This window comes from Anomaloglossus baeobatrachus, chromosome 7 (assembly GCF_048569485.1).
Source record: "Anomaloglossus baeobatrachus isolate aAnoBae1 chromosome 7, aAnoBae1.hap1, whole genome shotgun sequence".
NCBI lineage: Eukaryota > Metazoa > Chordata > Amphibia > Anura > Aromobatidae > Anomaloglossus > Anomaloglossus baeobatrachus.
The window spans coordinates 296,618,260-296,641,847 of record NC_134359.1 but is presented as its reverse complement, the minus strand read 5'-3'; the positions used below and the strand labels follow the sequence as shown (position 1 = coordinate 296,641,847).

Sequence of the window (23,588 nt, the reverse complement as noted above, 5' to 3'; positions counted from 1 at the left end):
GTTTGTCTGTATGTAGCAGAGTTGTATGTGTTTGTCTGTATGTAGCAGAGTTGTATGTGTTTGTCTGTATGTAGCAGAGTTGTATGTGTTTGTCTGTATGTAGCAGAGTTGTATGTGTTTGTCTGTATGTAGCAGAGTTGTATGTGTTTGTCTGTATGTAGCAGAGTTGTATGTGTTTGTCTGTATGTAGCAGACTTGTATGTGTTTGTCTGTATGTAGCAGAGTTGTATGTGTTTGTCTGTATGTAGCAGAGTTGTATGTGTTTGTCTGTATGTAGCAGAGTTTGTGTGTGTGTTTGTCTGTATGTAGCAGAGCTGTATGTGTTTGTATGTAGCAGAGTTGTGTGTGTCTGTCTGTATGCAGCAGACTTGTGTGTGTGTGTGTGTGTCTGTAAGTGTATATGACTGTATATATTTGTCTGTTTATATGTATTTTTGTGAGTTTGTCTTTAAATATGTATATGTTCGTATCGGTGTCTGTGTGTGGATGGGGCCCACTGGGACTCTTCCGCCCGGGGCCCACAAAAACCTGGAGCCGGCCCTGTATATATATATATATATATATATATATATATCATATCACCAGATTTCTTGTCACCAGTTTATACTGACGTGGATTTCTCCTACTCGTATACTGTATATGGTCTTTTCAGGATGACAGGAGTCCACATTTAGATTAGACACAGAACTGAAAGTGAAAGTAGAAATAGACTTTACACCTCAGATGAACATGGAAGCTTCGCCCGTCGTTCTCCTTCTTCTCCTGCAGACAGGTACGTGTTTGTTTGGTTTATTTTAGTAGCAGAAGAAATTAGTAACAATGAGTAATTGTACAGACGGCAGATCTGGTGCTGGAGAGGAGGTGGTGGAACAGTCACATCTTTACATGGCAGCTTCTCAGGAAAAAAGACAAAGGGACAAGGAGAGAAATAAACAATAATTTCCTCATGGATGTGTTACAGGTAGTGAGAGGTGTCATATGAGGAGACATTTATAGCGAGGATGATTAGGATGTAGCTTTGTTTTTGCAGGAACTGTGATAGATCACCATCTTCCCTGTGTGCAAATTGAAAGAAGCTTTGTTCCAGGCTCAAGAAATCGACTTGAGTTACTTTCTGTTTCAGATAAAAACAAAGCAACCAATTCCCGTAACTGCAACAAATTCCTTTAACCCCTATTCGGCTCAGTGCAGGCAGTTATTCTAGCCAAATCAGATCTCATGCTTTTCACTGAGGAGGAGCAACACCTCAAAACACGTGTCTGCAAAAACATGTTGTGGTTTGGTTTCTACCCTAAGTCATGTGGCAAGGCTTGTTAAAGGGTTGATATTGACTGTTAGGATTACTACTCCCAGTGAGTGGTGCTAGAGTTCCTCTCTGAAGAGGCAATTTGCATATATTTGAAAATAAGCATTGCCAATTCACAGCAGTAAGGCTGGTTTCACACTACGTCTTTTTAACATCCGTCCATAACGTTTTTTTAGCAGAAGTACGGATCCTGCTTTTACAGCAAATAAGGCTGGTTTCACACTACGTCTTTTTAACATCCGTTGAAAACGTTATTTTAGCGGAAGTACGGATCCAGTGCAAATGCGTTTTCATTTCAATGCATTTGCAATGGACTCGCGTTAACATGCGTTCACCTGCGTTTGCGTGCGTTATAGTGAGGATCCAGTGACTTGCAGTTTTTTAACATGTTTCAAAAACGCTACTTGTAGCGTTTTTGAGCTGCGTCCAAATACTGCAAATTGCTGGATCCTGACTAAACAGCACACAAACGCAGGTGAACGCTGGCATGCTGATAGGCAGGATCCTGCTTTTGTACTGAGCATGCCCAGAAAGTACTGAGCATGCCCAGAACCAGTCTCGCGTGATCTGTCTCTCTCTCCTCCTCCCTCCCTCACCCTCTCTCTCTATCTCTGTCTTTCCCCCTTCCTCCCCTTCCTCTCTCCCCCACCTGAGAGCTGCGGACACTCGTAACCAAGGTAAATATTGCGTAACCACTTATCTTAGTTACCCGATGTTTACGTTGGTTACGTGTGCAGGCAGCCCTGCTCCTAGCAGCTGCAGACACTCGTAACCAAGATAAATATCGGGTATCCAAGGCCGATGTTTACCTTGGTTACCAGCGTCTGCAGCTGTCAGAAGCCTCCTCCCAGTCTAGTTCCCCTCACTCCCGATCACATGACTCCAATGCCCGCCCCTAAACATCCAGTGCAGGATCCTGCAAAATAACAGATGCGTTTGCATACGTTATTTGCTGTAAAAGCAGGATCCGTATTTCCGCTAAAATAACGTTTTCAACGGATGTTAAAAAGACGTAGTGTGAAACCAGCCTAAGGCTGCTTTCACACTACGTTTATTTAACATGCGTCCTGAACGTTTTTTTAACGCAGAAACGGATCCAGTGCAAATGCGTTTTCATTTCAATGCATTTGCAATGGACTCGCGTTAACATGCGTTCACCTGCGTTTGCGTGCGTTATAGTGAGGATCCAGCGACTTGCAGTTTTTTAACATCTTTCAAAAACGCTACTTGTAGCGTTTTTGAGCTGCGTCCAACTTCTGCAAATTGCTGGATCCTGACTAAACAGCACGCAAACGCATGTGAACGCTGGCGTGCTGATAGACAGGATCCTGCTTGCTCTACTGAGCATGCCCAGAAGCCAGCCTCCGTGATCAGTCTATCTCTCTCCTACCTCTCTGTCTCTCTCCCCCTCTCTCTCCTCCCTCTCTCTCTGTCTCTCCCCCTCCCTCTCCCCCACCTGAGAGCTGCGGACACTCGTAACCAAGGTAAATATCGGGTAACCACTTATCTTAGTTACCCGATGTTTACGTTGGTTACGTGTGCAGGGAGCCCGGCTCCTAGCAGCTGCAGACGCTCGTAACCAAAGTAAATATCGGGTATCCAAGCAAGTATACCCGATGTTTACCTTGGTTACGAGCCTCGCAGCTGTCAGAAGCCGGCTCCCAGTCTGGCACGTTTAGTTCCCATCACTCCCGATCACATGACTCCAATGCCCGCCCCTAAACATCCAGTGACAGGATCCTGCAAAATAAGACATGCGTTTGCATGCATTTTTTGCTGTAAAAGCAGGATCCGCTTTTGCAGCAAAAAAACGTTCAGGACGCATGTTAAAAAGACGTAGTGTGAAAGCAGCCTTATCTTTGCTCCAACATCAGAAATCAGAGGAAGCGATGAGCTCTGTAGAATAATTGGATTTTTCAGGGCTGGATACTCATGACCAACACTGCAAGATTATCGGGAATGAGTGTTCCTAGGAATGATTGTTTCTGGATAATCAGGCAGAGTAAACAGGCTGCTGACAAACGAGCAAAACACTTGTTCGGCAGGTGAAATAATCTTTTGTGAGGCTTACAAAAATTATAATTCTTCTTGGCAGCCTATCGTCCTGTTAATGTGCTGACGAGAACAATGACAGCTTATTAAGGTCCAGTCACACTAAACAACTTACCAGCGATCCCAACAATGATAGGGATCGCTGGTAAGTTGCTAGGAGGTTGCTGGTGAGATGTCACACTGCGACGCTTCAGCGATCCCACCAGCAACCTGACCACGCAGGGATCGCTGGAGCGTCGCTACACGAGTTGCTGGTGAGCTCACCAGCAACCAGTGACCAGCCCCCAGCGCCGCGTGGAAGATGCTGCGCTTGGTAACTAAGGTAAATATCAGGTAACCAACCCGATATTTACCTTGGTTACCAGCGCACGCAGCTACACGTGCAGAGAGCAGGGAGCAGCGCACACTGAGCGCTGGCTCCCTGCTCTCCTAGTTACAGCACACATCGGGTTAATTACCCGATGTGTGCTGCAGCTAAATGTGCACAGAGCAGGGAGCAGCGCACACCGGGTGCAGCTGCACAGGGTACATATATAGGGTATAGAGTACAGGGTGCAGCTGCACAGAGCAGGGAGCAGCGCACACCGCTTAGCGCTGGCTCCTTGCTCTCCTAGTTACAGCACACATCGGGTTAATTACCCGATGTGTCCTGCAGCTACATGTGCACAGAGCAGGAGCCGGCACTGACAGTGAGAGCGGCGGACGCTGGTAACAAAGGTAAATATCGGGTAACCAAGGACAGGGCTTCTTGGTTACCCGATGTTTACATTGGTTACCAGCCTCCGCAGAAGCCGGCTCCTGCTGCCTGCACATTTAGTTGTTGCTGTCTCTTGTCACACACAGCGATCTGTGCTTCACAGCAGGACAGCAACAACTAAAAAATGGCCCAGGACATTCAGCAACAACCAACGACCTCACAGCAGGGGCCAGGTTGTTGCTGGATGTCACACACAGCAACATCGCTGCTACGTCACAAAAGTTGTTCGTTAGCAGCGATGTTGCTAGCGATGTTGCTAGCGATGTTGCTTAGTGTGACGGGGCCTTAAGTAATAGATTGTTGTGTGCACTTCATAAGCTGGGTTTACACACTGAAACTTTCTAGCGATCCCACCAGTGATCCCAACCTGGCCGGGATCGCTACAAAGTCTCTGGTGAGCTGTCAAACAGGCAAACCTGGCCAACGACGCAACAGCGATCCGGACCTGCAGAGCGACCTAGCTGGTTGTTGGGGACGTTGTAAAGCAGCTTTTTGAAAGGGAAGTCGCTGTAAAGTCCCCTTCACACACTGAAACTTTCTAGCGATCATGCTGCACAGCGGGAAACAAAGGACCTAAGAATGGTCCTGAACGATTTGTAGCGATCACAACTTCACAGCAGGGGCCAGGTCGCTGATGTGTTTCACACACTGCAATGTCGCTGGGGAGGTCGCTATTACATCACAAAACCGGTGACGTTACAGCGATGTCGTTTGCGATGTTGCAGTGTGTAAAGCCACCTATAAGCACAGTCTGCCAGTGTAAACAGGTCATGTGCTGCCGAGAACAATGACAGCCTATCAGTAATAGATTGTTCTTTGGGCATCATAAGTGCCGTCTGCCTGTGTAAACAGGACATAGGTTATCATTGTTCTCGGCAGCACATCAGTAATAGATAATTCTGTGTGCATCAAAAATATGATCTGCCTGTGTAAACAGGACATGTGCTGCCGAATCAATGTCAGCCTAATAGTAATACAGTAGATCGTTCTGTGGGCATCGTAAGTGCAGTTTGCCAATGTAAATAGGACGATGTGCTGCCGAGTACAATGACAGAACATTAGTAATAGATCATTCTGTGTGCATCATAAGTATGGTCTGCCTGTGGAAATATGACATGTGCTGCTGAGAACAATGACAGCCTATTGGTAATAGATCATTCTGTGGACATCGTAAGTGCGGTCTGCCCGTGTAAACAGGATGATGTGCTGCTAATACAATGACAGCATATCAGTAAAAGATTATTATGTAACATGTGCTGCCGAGTACAATGACAGCACATCAATTTTCGATTATTATGTGGAAACCATAAGCATGGGCTGCCTGTGTAAACAGGACATGTGCTGCTGAGAACAATGAAAACCTATCAGTAATACATCATTCTGTATGCACCGTAAGCACGGTCTTCCTATGTGAACAGGCTATGAAACAATTGACAAACGTAGCAGATGCAGTTTTAGGGTGCACATCAGTTATAGATTATTATGTCGAAACCATAAGCATGGACTGACTGTGTAAACAGGACAATGTGCTGCCGAGTACAATGACAGCCTATTAGTAATAGATCGTTCTGTGGGCATCATATGTGTGGTCTATTGTGTAAACAGGACAATGTGCTGCCGGGAACAATGAAAGCAGTAATAAATCATACTGTGTGCACCATAAGCACGGTCTACCTATGTGAGCAGTCTATTAAACAACTGCCAATTGACAAACATGTAGCAGATGCAGTTTTATGGTGCAGATCATGTAGTGTAAACTGGCCCTTAGTACAAATTATTTTCTAATATTGAACAATTCATTTAATCATTTTAGAGTTAGGGCCATACTCGTTCGGCACAGGCTTAAATTGTGAGACGACCTACCCCATATTAACACAGCAAACGTTTTATATAAACAATTGGACTCTGCCAAGATCAGCAGTTGGGCAATGGCTGGACCGGTGCTTAGACGGGCCAATTTCAGCCCATCATCTACTATGTGCAAGATTGATCAACATTCATTTGCTGTAAGTTTGCACGGACTGACAAGTTATTACAACACTTTGTCCCCAGATACCGTGCATATTATCAGCAGCATGATCCCTGGTTACAGCGGGCGATGTGCTGCCGATAACACTGATTTTCATTCCAGCATAACAATCCAATCTCTGACGAGCCGAACCAATTGTCCACCGACTTCTGTCTCATCTGAATATAAATTTAGCCACAGCGGCTGTCCTACACCAACCACAGGAATGATGGAAACTGATGAACAGAACTGTTCACACCCGAAGAAGAAAGTGAAAGCTCCTGCATTAATCTATAAATACACCTCTTATGTGGGGGACGCTCTGGGAACATTGAAGTATGTCAAGGCTTTCTGCGTATAAAGGTTGTTACCACATACTATGCATAAAAGGCACAAAAATAAAATGTTTTTAGATTAAATACCAGTCACAAAACATCAAATAATGGAATCATATCTGGTATTGCCATATTTAAGGGCGTCTGTCAATAGGATAAACCCTCCTGAGCTGTCTGTATGGGCATGTAGGCAATAGAAAGCTGAATAAAATGATACCGTGATGTCTGCGATGTGATTTTTTTTTTACTAAGAAAGCCATGTATTCAATGAGCTGTTAAGATCTATGGGCCGGACATAGATCTCCCAAAGACTCCACCTCCACAGATGATATTAATGGAAAGGGGGCATTACCAGTGCGAGAACTGTAGATCAGGAGAGCAGTCTGTCAGTTATTACATGTCTCACACTGACGCTAAAATAAACTCTGGAGGCAGTCTCTGGGATGACTATGTCCAGCCCATAGATCTTAACAGCTCATTTACATATAAACAAAAATTTTAATTTCTCTGGAATAATACATCGAATAACAGATATTAAGGTATCATTTTACTCAGCGCCCTATGACCTGTATGCCCATATAAAGAGCGAAGGAGGGTGAATCTTACTGACAATTTTCCTATAATAATTTGAATGTACCCTAATGCAAGCAAAAATGCTTATATTTCATAGCTGTTGGTGCTTTAATGTTTTGACTGTTTTCTAAATAGATCCTGTATGTGAATTCTGAGTTCTGAAGGACACTGATGGGTTAGGCTGCTTTCACACCTCCGGTTTTTGCTGTGCGGCACAATCCGGCACTTTGCAGGAAAAACGCAACCGTTTTTTTTTGCTGCCGGTTGCGTTTTGCATAGACTTTAATTAGTGCCGCATTGTGCCGCATGGCCTTGTGTTCCGTCCAGTTTTTGCCGCATGCGGCAGATTTAGCCGATGCGGCGGCCGGATGGAACGTTGCCTGGCACGTTTTTTTTTGTGCGGCGAAAAAAGAACCCCGCACCGCGCCGCATCCGGCCGATGCGGCGCTTTTCCCAATGTATCCCTATGGATGCCGGATGCAGCGCGATGCGGCAAAAAACGCATCCTGCTGCCGCATGCGGTTTTTGCCACTGCGCATGCTCAGTAGCATGCCGCAAGCGGCAAAAACCGGACGGGCCGCATGTAAAAAACTTATGCAAAGGATGCACCATATCCATTGCATAGGTTTCACAGCCGGATTGAGCCGCACGGCTCAAACCGGATGTGTGAAAGCAGCCTTAGGCTACTTTCACACATCCGGTTTGAGCACTGCGGCTCAATCCAGCTGTGAAAACTATGCAACGGATGCGGCGAAAACACCGCATCCTTTGCATAAGTTTTTACATGCGGCCCGTCCGTTTTTTTCCGGTTGCGGCATGTTACTGAGCATGTGCAGTGGAAAAAACCGCATGCGGCGACCAGATGCGTTTTTTTCCGCATCGCGCCGCATCCGGCCTCCATAGGTATGCATTGAAAAATGCGCCGCAGTGGCCGGATGCGGCGCGATGCGGTGTTTTTTGCCGGAGCAAAAAACGTTGCAGGGAACGTTCGATCCGGCCGCGGCATCGGCTAAATCTGCCGCATGCGGCAAAAACCGGACCGAACGCAAGCCCCTGCGGCACAATACGGCACTAATGTAAGTCTATGCAAAAAAAACCGCAACCGGCATAAAAAAAACGGTTGCGGTTTTTCTGCAGAACGCCGTATTGTGCCGCAGAGCAAAAAAACGGATGTGTGAAAGTAGCCTTACGGTCAGCTGGCACCTTACACAAAAACTGCTCAATTTGGTCTAAAAGTCTATCTACAGGGAAGGATCAAATCACAGCTTTCTGCCTATAGAAGGCTAAGTTCACACTTCAGTTGTTTTAAATCCGTCAGGTCCGTCAGCAACGGATCAGTCGTTTTCAAGATGTCAACTGATGCAACGGATGTGTTTTTTACAGGATTCCTTTCACAGGAATCCTGTGAAAAAACTGATCCGTTGCATCCGTTACATCCGTTATGCGTCCGTTTTTTGACGGATCAGTCATGATCCGTTTGTGTTTGGGACAGCCCAGGGGGTGTGCCAAACATGCTGGGCATGCTCAGTAGAGCATGACGGAATCCTGCGCTGGATTCCGTCGTAAGACGGATTACGACGGAATCCAGCACCATAGACATACATTACAAGCTTGACGGATGGCAACGGATTCCTGCAGGGTGCGTTTATTTTGACGGCCCGAAAAACGTTACATTCTGCGTTGCTACCCGCTCGGCGGTCAGTCAGAAACGACAGACCGCGACGCAGCGGATGCAACGCAGGGTCATCAGTCGCAATCCGTCACTAATAGAAGTCTATGGGGAAATACAGGATTCCTGCAAAATATTTTGCAGGATACCGTAATTCCCCAAGGCGACGGATTGTGACTGATGCAAAACAACTGAAGTGTGAACTTAGCGGAAGTCTATGGAAAGGGATGGAAGGAGAAAGCTGGAGGGAGCCAAAAAGTACAACAAAGAGATGTTTGGCTAAGTTCACACATCCTGTGTTTTGCATCAGTCACAATCCGTCGCCTTGGGGAATTACGGTAACCTGCAAAATATTTTGCAGGAATCCTGTATTTCCCCATAGACTTCTATTAGGCTAAGTTCACATTTCCGCTAAAATCTATCAGTCACAATCCGCTGCTCTTGTAAACAGCGGAATCCGTTTAGCGGATTCCGTTGCTCCCATAGACTTGTATGAGCAGCGGATTGTGACTGATGATGCTGCGTTGCACCCTCCGCCCGACTGATCAGTCGTGGAACGACTGACCGCCGGGCGGGGGGAACGCAGCATGTAACGTTTTTTGAGCAGCGAGATCCGTCGGATTTCGCTGCGCATGCTCTCTGGCTCCCTGCACACGTCACCAGCTTTGGTTGGTTACCCGATATTTACCCTGGTTACGGTGCAAGGAGCCAGCGCTAAGCGGTGGAGGCCCGTAACCAAGGTAAATATCGGGTAACCAAGGTAAACATCGGGTGCTTTGCTGTTACCCGATATTTAGGCTGGTTACGTGTGCAGGGAGGCCGACACTTCCCCGCTCGGCCCCGCCCCCTCCCGCACTCCGCACATGTACACACACACACACACACACACACACACACCTGTCCCCAGCCATGCAGACAAGCACTGCCACTGACACCCTCGTCTGGCCCCGCCCCCCGCTCGGCTCCGCCCCCTCCCGCACTTTGCATGTGCACACACACACACACACACACATACATACATACATACATACATACATACATGCACATACACACACTCACTCACAGATACACTCACCTGTCCCCAGCCATGCAGACCGCAGCACTTCCACTGACATCCTCAGCGCCTGGCCCCGCCCCCCGCTCGGCTCCGCCCCCTCCCGCACTTTGCATGTGCACACACATACATACATACATACATACATGCACATACACACACTCACTCACAGATACACTCACCTGTCCCCAGCCATGCAGACCGCAGCACTTCTACTGACATCCTCAGCGCCTGGCCCCGCCCCCCGCTCGGCTATGCCCCCGAACTCCGCCCGCCGCACACAACGGAATCCGACAAAGAATTCTGTTCTGTGTCATCCGTTGTACAGCGTTGAACAGCGCATCAGTCACATGCGTCAAGCGACGCATGTGACTGATACAAATCAACGGAAATGTGAACTTAGCCTTAGCGACGGATTGCGACTGATGACCCTGCGTTGCATCCGCTGCGTCGCGGTCCGTCGTTTTTGACTGACCGCCAAGCGGGGAGCAACGCAGAATGTAACGTTTTTCCGGCCGTCAAAATTAACGCGCCGCGCAGGAATCCGTCGCCATCCGTCAAGCTTGTAATGCATGTCTATGGTGCTGGATTCCGTCGTAATCCGTCTTACAACGGAATCCAGCGCAGGATTCCGTCATGCTCTACTGAGCATGCCCAGCATGCTTGGCACGCCCACTGGGCTGTCCCAAACACAGACGGATCATGACTGATCCGTCAAAAAACGGACGCACAGCGGATGTAACGGACGCAACTGATCCGTTTTTTCACAGGATTCCTGTGAAAGGAATCCTGTGAAAAACACATCAGTTGCATCAGTTGACATCTTGAAAATGACTGATCCGTTGCTGACGGACCTGACGGATTGAAAACACAGGATGTGTGAACTTAGCCTTATAAAGCTGTTAAGCTGCAAATCATGGGGCTGTTATCTTTGGCTGCAACCAAGGCGTTTAATAGCATGAAATCTGCGATTTTATGGAACATTTTAATTGGTCCAAACTTTATAAAGTCAGCAAAACAATTAAATGCAGAACCACTGGGTAGATGGGGTTACGTCCCTGTCTTTCGCACTGTCTAGGTATAGGGATCCTAGGCAGGGATGTCTCAAAGACTTGACAGTGGTCCCTAAGTTCAATTTCCAGCAGGACATTGACCCATAAGAATTGTAGAATTGGAAGTTTTTGGTCATTTTTTCCTTTAGTACTTTGACTGGTTAAATTAATTCTGTAATTCAAAACTACAATTTGTCCCACACAAAATAAGCCCTCAAACGTCTGCGTGGAAATAAATATTAGTGCTTTACCAAGGGGGCATGAATCACAGGATCATTTAGGGGGGAGGTGTTAGGCTCTTCTGCACAATTACACTGTGAGCCATGCCACTTTGGTACAGACCATAAAAACTAGCACAGAAAAGGCCCAGATTTCTGGAACAGTACGGCAGATTTGAGATTAAAATAAAGCACAGATTACTTAACAGCCACTTTTGGTGCCAGGTCCTCTTTAACAAGTGAGCTCAATACTCCCAGTCTAGGAAAGGACAAACAAGGACAGGGTGCGCCAATATCTGTGGAAATGCAACCAGAAGGAATGATATAAGGAAAACATCTGGCAGTAAGATAACGGCTTGTGCGGAGAGCGCTGAATAGTGTTTAGTTAGAGACTAGAAAGAGTAAAACATAGTTTTGTACTGTGATGAACTTATTTTGGATATTCGTGTATATACAGTGGATATAAAAAGTCTACGCACCCCTATAAAAATGCCTGTTGTTGTCATGTAAAAAAAAATCCTATCAAGAAGAAGCATTCCAGAACTGTTTCCACCTTTAATGTCGCCGATAACCTGTACAAATTCATTAAAAGACAAACTGAAATATTTTCTGGTGCATTAGGTCCTTTGGCCTGGGCAGGTTTTAACTGCTGCCCTCTTGTTGCTGTAAGTAATTGCTAAATTTTTGGAGGAAATTATATTCCTCTTTTTGTTGCTTTTTTATATGGAAGAAGACAAACTAAAATAATATGGCTGCATAATTCGTCTCACCCTTATTCTAATATTTTGTTGAATTTCTGACACCATTTGGTCTTCTTGGGTTGGAGTTTATCACACGGCACATGTAGAATCGGGGATCTTTGACCACTTTTCCTTGCAGTGGCTCCACATCTACCAGATTACCGGGGCATCACCTGTGTACAACTCCCTCTTCAGATCACTAGACATTGTTTTTTGTTTTTTTTTTTAATAATTTTTTATTTAAATTGACAACATTGGACAAAATCCACTCCATTAAATCACTTTACAGATAATGATTACATACAATTAGCAATCCATACCAGAAAACAAGTTTACACACTGGGCTGTCAATAACTTTTACAAAAATAAGAAAGACCGAACCACACCAGAGGCTGGAAGGAGAAAAAAACAGACCCAAAGAGACAGTGATAAAAGTAGAAGAGAGAGAGGATAGAAAAAAGAAAAAAACAAAACACAGGGTAAGGTGGGTGTAGGTAAGGAAGGGTGGAAAGGGATGTCTACTCCCTTCCCGAGCAACAAAAAGATTTCTCACCGCCTCCTTGTACCCGTCTGTCTGCTGAAAATCGAGCCAATAATATCAGGTGGACCAGAACTTCTTATAGGTGTCTTGGATCGAGGAAGTCAAATCCTCCATGTTCATAATGTCATGAAACCTCGAGGTCCAGAGTGACACAAGAGGACAGGTGGACTTCCTCCAGTTAAGAGGGACACACGAGCAGGCTGCCATAATCAAAAAATCTTAATAGAGAATATTTGTACGATGGGAACGACATCTCACTGTGCTGAAGTAAGTATAATGCCAGCCCCATTTCTCTCGCAAAACCTGCTACTTTACGGATAATTTGACTTACTCTTGTCCAGTAGGGCCACAACACATCACAATCCTACAAGATGTGAAGAAAAGTACCTTCTGCCCCGCTACACCGCGAACAGACAGGGTCTACTGAGGGAAACATTATGTGTAGATGAGAAGGAACTCTGTACCAATGGGAGAGGAGTTTATAGCTCGCCTCCTGTAGTCTCGAGCTGAATGACATCTTATGAGCTAGACGATATATTCTGGATCGTTGCTCTGGTGAAATGTTTATACCCAGGTCGCTCTCCCAATGCAATATGAAAGGTGGGGGTAACTAGACATTATTAATTGGATTTAGGTCTGGGCTCTGGCTGGGCCATTCTAAAGCATTCATCTTTGTATGGAATATCCATTTTTGTGTTGATTTGAAGGTCACTTAGCGTCATTGTCATGCTGGAAGGTGAAATTCCTCTTCATCATCAGTGTTACACTAAGGACCCAGTTCCAGCTGCCAAAAATCATCCTCAAAGCACAATGCTGCCCCCAGCATGCCTCACTGTGGGGATGGTGATCTTTTGGTGATGCACAGTGTTGGCTTTGCAACAAACATATCTTTTCGAATTATGGCCAAAAGTTTACCCCTGATCTCATAAGACCATAACACCTATTTCCACATGCTTTAGAAGCCTTGATCTAGGTTTTACCAAAACATAGCGATGCTTGATTGTTTTTCTTTGTAAGAAGAGGCTTTCATCTGGCCATTCTACCTTACAGACCAGACATGAAGAATATGGGAAATTGTTGTTACATGCAGTACACAACAAGTAGTCGCTAGAATTTCATGCAGCTCCTTTAATGTTGCTGTAGGCCTCTTTCAGCCTCCAGGACCAATTTTCTTTTTGCGTTTCCATCAACTTTTGGAGGGACATTCAGTTCAGGGTAATGTCACTGTTGTGCTAAATGTAAGTCACTTCTTGATGGGGGTGTTCACAGCGTTTACTTCATGGTATGTCTAATCACTTGAAAATGTAAATGCCAATAAAATCTTCTGTTGCTGGGTCATTAACTGTACGTCTTCTCTCCTTCTCTACAGTTGCCTGTCTGAAGCTGTTTGTCCCACAGACTCATAAAGCCTGGTTAGGAAAAAATGTGCAGATACCGTGCTCATTTGTTGTGGATAAACCTCCCGTTGACCGTTCACTACTGAAGATAATTTGGTATTTTCAAGGAAATCAGGTCCTAAGTGTTGATGACAAATCAAAACAGACAATAGATCCTAGATTGTCCTACGTAGACAAAGCCTTGGATGGGGGAGCTGATCTGTATATTTCTAACACCTCGCTCTCCGATGGTGGACTGTACAAGTGCTCTGTAATATACAGTAACCAAAGAAAAGAGGCGGAAGTCAGGCTGGACATTCAAGGTAAGGAACAACAGATTTAATAAAAATTAAATAACCAAGCACATTGTTTAACACATCTCTTAAACTAGGACAAGTCCTTTGGCAATCCCAGGAGAGAGAGACCGTCTTGAGATTGCAGATACGGGATCCACTGACAATAAGATATTATATATATTACAAAACCGTGCTGAATACTGAACAATCGTCCCTGTTTTTTACTGTTCTCCGAATGACTGACCCTTTCCAATAACATGCGTGTACAGTAACAAGGATAGGGGTCACTGTCAACGGAAACAAGTCTATAAGGTTTTGTCATTAACTTTCTATTAAACAGGTTATACAGCTTCTTTCAATAAATAGCTTTATTCGATTAAGAGTTCTTAGTGTAGGCCATTAGAAACTATCAATAAGATGTGCAGGACCATGGTCAAGCGGCTACATTGGTAGTCCTTGGCTTCCACATCATCACCTGTGAACACACCTCCACTTTCCAGCATCATTTGCTCCTCTATAGATTATAAAATGTATGTCACAATGTTTTGGGTATAGCGGGGGATCGGGGCTCCTAAGCTGTCCCTCAAGCTAGGAGACCCTACGCTATACCTAACTTCAGCGATACGCCTAATGGTGGAGAGGCCCGAGTCTCCTTCCTGGCTCTGCTCCTAACTAGTCCTTGTAATGCTCCCTCCCTCTTCCCCCAGGGAGGAATGGGACAGGAGTGTGTTGAAACCACAGAAAAAGACAGACAAGAGAAAAAACAAAAACTCTGTCACACAGCATGCACACACACAGAATAAGATAATAGGATATTCAAAAGGAAAACAAGAGCAGGAAGGAAGTACAAAACAACAGGGGTAAACTCCACAACCGCACCAAGCAATAAGCACAACTTTTACCAGCAAATCAGAGATATCACACCTCACACACCAAAATAGAATAACCTTTAGCTGGCATGGGTTAAAGGATTCAACCAGCATAAATAGGAGGGGACCAGATGTGACAGGCCTCCTTACAAAGCACCAAGCTTACTATGAATCAGCACACAGCAGGTTGATGCCTGAGTGTACCTGTGATTATCCCAGACACCAGAGAATCCATCGGGCGGAGTGTCAGAATCCGCAATCTGAACAGTCCAATGCCGCCATGACAGTCATCAAAGTTTGTGCAAAATTCCGTGTGACAATGCAAACCCAACTAATCAAAAGAAGAGCCAGGGATGACAGTTCATAGGTCGGTGGTCCAAAGTCCATGGACTACCAAAGTGACTGCTGAACCAGGGTCATGCAGTTCTTTTTGAACATCTCTATAGGCCATGAATACCAAACTAGACAACTCCAAAGAGTATAAAGTGGCTGTGATGCTTCTGCGTGCCGCAGCCTCTTTAATGTTAACATCAGCTTGCAGATTTGTTTGTACCACACATTTTTTAATGCATGCACAAGTGGCCTTTACCTCTTCACTTGAGTAGTGGAATGGCCACTGTGAATAGTATGACACAAGGAAGTAAGAACCAGTCTGCGAATAGAAGTCAACACTGAAATGGCTTTAGTACTCACAAGGACACCAAGGACCTATTTAGGCAGCTGATTGGTGAGAATGCAGATTAAATATTGATGGCATATTCTAACGATTGACCATCAATCAAAAAAAGGCTAGATAATGCCTAAAATCTCTCATAAGTTAACACAGCTACAGTATCTCATGGTGGCATCTACCATACATTTGTTCATACATATATTACAGCATATGGATGTCATAAAGAAGTTCCTCCAACTATGAGCCAGCATTGAGAGCTTCTCTGTAAAAGTGGCCTCAGCATATTGATACCACAAAAAATGTCTGGCCCAATAACAGAATCTAAAAATATCCCAACAGAATTTAACAGCTGAGAAAACTTGTGCAAAGGGAACCAATCACCAGGATTTTCGTATATAACCTAAAGCCAGTGCTATACTGGCACTATTTGGCTAATTCTCTACATACCTATAGTGGTCAGCTCGGATGTTTAGGTTTTGAAATCTAAGAAAGTAAAGTTCATAAAATCGGCAGCTACTTGAGTGACAGCAGCTGAGGATCAGATAATATCTGGGGGGTATTCATAGTTATCCCCTCCCCCTGTTAGAATTAGCATGAATATTATACAATCAATTTAACTTTTCACTACCAGGACCTGTGTGAGGTCATACCCATGTAACCAGAAGGGGCGGGGTATCAGCCAATAAAGCTGATTCCAGGAAGCAATATTTTTCTGTTTGCTGAGGCACAGTCCCTTCTATTCATATGGGTATGACCTCACTCAGGTCCTGCTAGGTTGATTGTATAATACTTATGCTAATTCTATCAGGGAGAGAGGATAATTATGAATCCCCCGCAAGCTATTATCTGATCCTCAGCTGCTGTCACTCAAGCAGCTGCCGATTTTATAAACTTTACTTTCTTGAATTTCAAAACCTAAACATCTGAGCTGACCACTAAAGGTATGTATAGAATCAGCCTGATAGTGCCAGTATAGCACTGGCTTTAGGCTATATACAAAAATCCTGGTTACTGGTTCCCTTTAATCCCTTCCCGACATCTGCTGTACATGTCGGGGGCAGGCTCAGTAGCTGAGCCTGCACGATGGCGGGCAGATGTTGGCTGCACTACACTAAGCATCTGCCGGTAACTGCAACTATCAATCTTCATAAGATACCCTAATTTTTTATATACTGTTGTACTGCAGTATATAAAACAAGGTATAGGAAGATGGCAGGTTCAAGTGCTATAAGGGGGCTAAGGAAAAAGTAAGTTTTAAAAATATTTAAAAACCTAATTAAGAAAAAAAAACCCTAAAAATTCAAATCACATTCTGCTTCTTCAATTAAAAGTACCAATCTTTTGAGAAAAGAAAGCTCATACACAACTCAGTTGGGGACATTTATTAGATTCATATCATTTCTTACATTGCAGCAAATACATGTAATGCTCTCTAATATGTTTTTTATGTTTCCTTTGTTTTAGCTTCTCCGCAGGTGACAATCACAGATAAAACCGTTGTTCTGAATGCAGAGAGCATCCTGCGCTGCTCCGCCGCTGGATTCTACCCGGTGGACATTGATATTAAATGGTTCAGAGGCTCAGAGAGGCTGAGTAATGTTACAGAGGATCCGCCCCTGAGGAACCAAGATGGACTGTATAATGTGAACAGCACCGTGACCATCACACCCACTGAGGAGGACAGAGAGCAGATCTTCTCATGTAGAGTCCAACATGAATCTCTTCTGCAACCTCACCAGGAAACATTTCAGCTTTTATATGGAGGTAACCAAATATGATGAAAATGGTGACTGCTGCATTTATATTGTATTTTAAATTAAAATTAATTGATAAAACAATTGACAGGATACTAAAGTACATTATAATAGAACTACAACATGGCCTAGAAAATAGAGCGCTAAGATGTATCACATATTTGTCTAATACGTAATTTCAATTTTTGAAAAAAAGAACACAAATCGATAAAAATGATCAAAGAACAAGGCTGACAGTGGCCAATAACAGCGAAGGATGAGTAAAGGAGAATGATTAAAAAAAGGGGGGGGGATGCTAGACAAAGAATAGATCAATAGGAGGGTTTTCTAAGAGATATCATCTTGGAGTATCTCAAGATGAAAAGCCTCCTAACTCAGTATCAACATGGGTTTATGAGGGATCAGTTCTCTCAAACTAATCTCATCAGCGTCTATGAGGAGGTAAGTTCAAGACTGGACCAGGGAAATGCAGTGGATGTTGTCTATATGGATCTCTCCAAGGTGTTTGATACAAAGCCATACTAAAGGCCCCGTCACACTAAGCAACATCGCTAGCAACATCGCTGCTAACGAACAACTTTTGTGACGTTGCTAGCGATGTTGCTGTGTGTGACATCCAGCAACAACCCGGCCCCTGCTGTGAGGTCGTTGGTTGTTGCTGAATGTCCTGGGCCATTTTTTAGTTGTTGCTGTCCCGCTGTGAAGCACAGATCGCTGTGTGTGACAGCGAGACAGCAACAACTAAATGTGCAGGCAGCAGGAGCCGGCTTCTGTGGAGGCTGGTAACCACAGTAAACATCGGGTAACCAAGAAGCCCTGTTCTTGGTTACCCGATATTTACCTTTGTTACCAGCCTCCGCCGCTCTCACTGTCAGTGCCGGCTCCTGCTCTGTGCACATGTAGCTGCAGGACACATCGGGTTAATTAACCCGATGTGTGCTGTAGCTAGGAGAGCAGGGAGCCAGCGCTAAGCATTGTGCGCTGCTCCCTGCTCTGTGCACATTTAGCTGCAGCACATATCGGGTAATTAACCCGATGTGTGCTGTAACTAGGAGAGCAGGGAGCCAGCGCTCAGTGTGCGCTGCTCCCTGCTCTCTGCACGTGTAGCTCCGTGCGCTGGTAACCAAGGTAAATATCGGGTTGGTTACCCGATATTTACCTTAGTTACCAAGCGCAGCATCTTCCACGCGGCGCTGGGGGCTGGTCACTGGTTGCTGGTGAGCTCACCAGCAACTTGTGTAGCGACGCTCCAGCGATCCCTGCCAGGTCAGGTTGCTGGTGGGATCGCTGGAGCGTCGCAGTGTGACATCTCACCAGCAACCTCCTAGCAACTTACCAGCGATCCCTATCGTTGTTGGGATCGCTGGTAAGTTGCTTAGTGTGACTGGACCCTTAGGCTATGTGCCCACGGGACTCTGTATCTTAGATTTTTCTGCAGCTAAATCCGCAGCATTCCCCCGGAATCCGCACCTTTTCATAGGTGCTGATTTTGTGCGGATTTGTCGCGGATTTGACGCGGATTTCGTTGCGGATATTGCGATTTTTTTTACATTCAACTGAATAGGCAAAATCCGCAGGTAAATCCGCAACAATAATTGACATACTGCAGATTTTTCCGCACCGAAATCCGCATGATTTCCGCTGCGGAAAAATCCGCAGCGTGGGCACAGCATTTCCCAAATGCCATAGAAATGGCTGGGGAGTAGCTGTGCTGCAGATTTCTGAAAAATCCGCGGCATTTCCACGAGAAATCCGAGGCAAAATCTGCGCATTTTCCGCAGCGTGGGCACATAGCCTAAGGGTTGGTACATAAATTGAGAGTAATGGGAATAAGGGAAAATATGTGCAACTGGGTGAAGAACTGGCTCACTGTTAGGAAACGAAGGGTGATTATTAATGGAACCCACTCAGACTGCCTCAAAGTGAACATTGGGTACCAAAGGGATCAGTATTGGACCCTTTTCTTTTTAACATATTAATTAATGACCTTGTAGGGGGCATAGAGCGTAGAATTACAATATTTGCAGATGATACTAAACTATCCAAGGTAATCAATACAGAAGATAATTTAATATTGCAGAATTTAATATTGATCCTCCTGAATTGTAAAAGCTCTGCGGAATATGTTGGCGCTATAGAAATAAAGATTATTATTATTATTATTGCATAAGGATTTGAGTAGGCTGGAGGCTTGGGTTGAGAAATGACGATTGAACTTTAATGTGGATAAATGCAAGGGCATGCATTTGGGCAGAGGAAATAAAATATATAACTATGTAGTGAATTATAAAACACTGGGTAAAACTGTCACTGAAAAAGACTTGGGTGTATGGCTGGATGGCAAACTCAACTTTACTGATCAGTGTCAGGCAACTGCTGCCAAGGCTAATAAAATAATGGAATGCATTAAAAGAGGCCGAGATGCTCATCAGAAGAACAAAGTTTTACCTCTATACAAGTCAATAGTGCGACCACACTTAAGGCTGCTTTACACGCAGCAACATCGCTAGTGATGTCGCTAGTGAAAGCACCCGCCCCCGTCGTTTGTGCATCACGGGCAAATCGCTGCCCGTGGCGCACAATATCGCTAGTACCCGTCACACATACTTACCTTCCTAACAACGTCGCTGTGGCTGGCGAATAGCCTCTTTTCTAAGGGGGCAGTTCGTGTGGCGTCACAGCGACGTCACATGGCAGGCGTCCAATAGAAGCGGAGGGGTGGAGAGCAGCCGCATGAAAGATACGCCCACCTCGTTGCTGGAGGACGCAGGTACGGTGTTGTTCGTCGTTCCTGGGGTGTCATACATAGTGATGTGTGCTGCCTCAGGAACGACGAACAACCTGCGTCCAAAATCAGCAACGACATTTGGGAAATGGACGACGTGTCAACGATCAACGATTTGGTGAGTATTTTGCATTGTTAGCGGTCGCTTGTACGTGTCACACGCAACAACGTCGCTAACGAGGCCGGATGTGCGTCATGAATTCCGTGACCCCAACGACATCTCGTTAGCGATATCATTGCGTGTAAAGCCCCCTTTAGAATACTATGTACAATTTTGGTCTATGGTGTATAAGAAGGACAGAGCTAAACTAAAGTGGGTGCAGAGAAGAGCAACCAAGGTTACTAAAGGAATGGCAATACCAAGACAGGTTATTAAACTTGGGGTTACTTGATTTGGAAAAACGAAGGCTTAGGGGCGATCTTAGTACAATGTACAAATATATGAGAGGACAGTACAGAGAGCTCTCTAATGATCTTTTTACACCTAGGCCTGCAACAGGGACAAGGGAGCATCCACTATGGTTAGAGGAAAGAAGGTTTAATCATAATCACAAATGCAGATTCTTTACTGTAAGAGCAGTGAGACTATGGAACTTTTTGTCACATAATGTTGTAATGGTTGATTCCTTACTAAAATTTAAAAGGGGTCTGGAAGATTTTCTCAAAAAATATAACATTACTGGTTATGTGTACTAGATTCTGTGATGGACGATGAACCAGGGAACTCATCTGATTGTCGTATGTGGCGTTGGTAAGGATTTTTTTTCCCCTAATGTGGAGCTCACTGTCTGCAACATGTTTTTTTTTTTGCCTTCCTCTGGATCAACATGTTAGGGTATGGGTTGAACTCGAAGAACTCAAGTCTAGCTTCAACCTTAAACATTAAGAAACAATGAAACTATCCATGAGAGTGGTACTGTAGATGAGAAGGTACAGTTAAGCCATGAAAATCAATCTTGTTGAATTGTATCCAAGGCTATATGCCCACGTTGCGTCCTGTCCCTGCAGAAATTTCTGCAGTGATTTGACAGCACATGTGCGCTTCAAATCGCTGCAGAAACACAGCGTAATGAAAGCAGTGAAAAAAACGATTTCATGTGCTCTGGACGCTGTCCCCACCATAGACCGCGCGGGACCTGCATCCAAAGCGCACCGAGTAAGTGACATGTTGCTTTTTAGAATGCAGTGATTTGGCAGCATGCAAATCGCTGCGTTCTAAAACGCAATGTGCGCATGGATTTTGCACACTCTTCATAGATTGTGCTGGGGACGCATGCAGTTACGATGCAGTGCAATATGCAGCGTAACTGCATGCAATACGCACACGTGGGCACAGAGCCTAAGGAAACAGATGAGATGCCAACTAATTTTTGTTAAACATATACCAAGATACTTTACTTTCTTTGTCGCTCTATTGGGAGACCCAGACAATTGGGTGTATAGCTACTGCCTCCGGAGGCCACACAAAGCATTACACTAAAAAGTGTAAGGCCCCTCCCCTACTGCCTATACACCCCCCGTGGGATCACGGGTTCCTCAGTTTTCATGCTTTGTGCGAAGGAGGCTAACATCCACGCATAGCTCCACTGTTTAGTCAGCAGCAGCTGCTGACTTTGTCGGATGGAAGAAAAGAGGGCCCATACTAGGGCCCCCAGCATGCTCCCTTCTCACCCCACTTTTGTCGGAGGTGTTTGTTAAGGTTGAGGTACCCATTGCGGGTACGGAGGCTGGAGCCCACATGCTGCTTTCCTTCCCCATCCCCTTAGGGCTCTGGGTGAAGTGGGATCCTATCGGTCTTCAGGCACAGGAGACCGTGCTCCGTCCACAGCCCTGGGGATCTGCTGGACATGGAGCTGAGTATCGTCAGGGACAAGGCCCTGCTACATTAAGGTACTCTGTGTCCCCGTACAAATCGCGCACACACACACCAGCATTGCTGGGTGTGTTAGTGCGCCGGGGGCAGCAGCGCAGCGCGCTTGTGCTATACTCACTACAGCTTGCTGAGTGAGTTTATGTGTTAGGAACTACCGCGCCGACCGCTGATGGCGGTTTTTACAGCAGCGCTGCGACGCGGCTGGGACTTGTGGTGCGCCGGGGACTTCCGCGCTGGCCGCGCTTATACGGCGGCCGCGCTTATAAATCGAGTCCCCGGCTTTTGCGGCCTAGTTCCGTTTCGTTCCCGCCCCCAGGCCTGCCAGTCAGGGGAAGGGCGGGAAGCTGTGCTGAACTTCAGCGCCGAGGGTTGGAGTCTGCTTAGCATACTCCAACCCCCCTCACTGGGCACAGTGGGACGCCAGTTTCCCGCACTTTGTCTGGGGCACGCCCACGGCCCGCCCCTCTTCACAGGACGCTGGCAGACATTCCTGTTTGCAGTCTCAGTGGAGAGGGGAGACAAGCTCTGGGAGACCCAGACACGAGGTTCTGGCGACCACACACCCGCTTGGAGCGGGCGGTAAGCGGCACCTCGGGTGCTGACACCACTTGTGCCGAAGTGTTCATTTGTATATGCTTGTATTCTATACATTGCCCTGTACGGTCGCTATTCTTGGCTATATACCCTCCTAGATTGCTAGACAACATGTCGTCCGCAAAAGGCAAGGGGGCCAAGACACAGGCTTTCTATGCTACCTGTACCGCATGTGCGGCTGTTCTACCGGCTGGTGCCACTGACCCCCATTGTGTGCAATGTTCGGCCCCTGTGGCACTTGCTCAGCCGGGGCCTCGGCTAGAGGTGGCCCAAGGAGAACCACCTGTGAACACTGTCCAGGTGACAGGGACGGAATTTGCAGTTTTTGCTGATAGATTGTCTGTGACTATGACTAAAATCCTTGAGACTTTGCAGTCCAGACCGGTACATCAGACCATGGGCACTGTTGATTCAATGCTCCCTGGCCCCCCTCATTTGGAACAAATCCGTGCTCCGGGGGGGTCCCATGCATCCCGGGGTGATGGCTCTGACACGGACGACAGTCCCAGACAGCCTAAGCGAGCTCGCTACGAGCGACCCTCGACTTCATCTCACTGGTCAGGGTCCCAGCAAGAGGACTCTCTATATGATGAGGCAGAGGTAGCTGATCAGGAGTCTGACCCTGAGACCGCTCTCAATCTGGATACACCTGATGGGGACGCAATAGTGAATGATCTCATAGCGTCCATCAATAAAATGTTGGATATTTCTCCCACAGCTCCTCCAGTGGAGGAGTCAGCTTCACAGCAGGAGAAATTCCATTTCAGGTATCCCAAGCGTAAATTGAGTACTTTTCTGGACCACTCTGACTTTAGAGAGTCAGTCCAGAAACACCACGCTTATCCGGATAAGCGTTTCTCCAAACGGCTTAAGGATACACGTTATCCCTTTCCCCCTGAGGTGGTCAAGAGCTGGACCCAGTGTCCAAAGGTGGATCCCCCAATCTCCAGGCTTGCGGCTAGATCCATAGTGGCAGTGGAAGATGGGGCTTCACTTAAAGATGCCACTGACAGACAGATGGAACTCTGGTTGAAATCCATCTATGAAGCTATCGGCGCGTCGT

General features: G+C 45.9%; 1 protein-coding gene across 1 annotated transcript in view; it reads left to right on the top strand.

The window, feature by feature from the left end:
• Nucleotides 1-701: 701 nt before the first annotated feature.
• Nucleotides 702-23,588, top strand: part of LOC142245622 (uncharacterized) — a 66,334-nt gene continuing 43,447 nt past the window's right edge. The window contains exons 1-3 of the mRNA XM_075318486.1: nt 702-772; nt 13,675-14,004; nt 16,984-17,283. Of these exons, the coding sequence (XP_075174601.1) occupies nt 724-772; nt 13,675-14,004; nt 16,984-17,283 (679 nt within the window). The 5' untranslated portion in view covers nt 702-723. The remainder of the gene's footprint in view (nt 773-13,674; nt 14,005-16,983; nt 17,284-23,588) is intronic.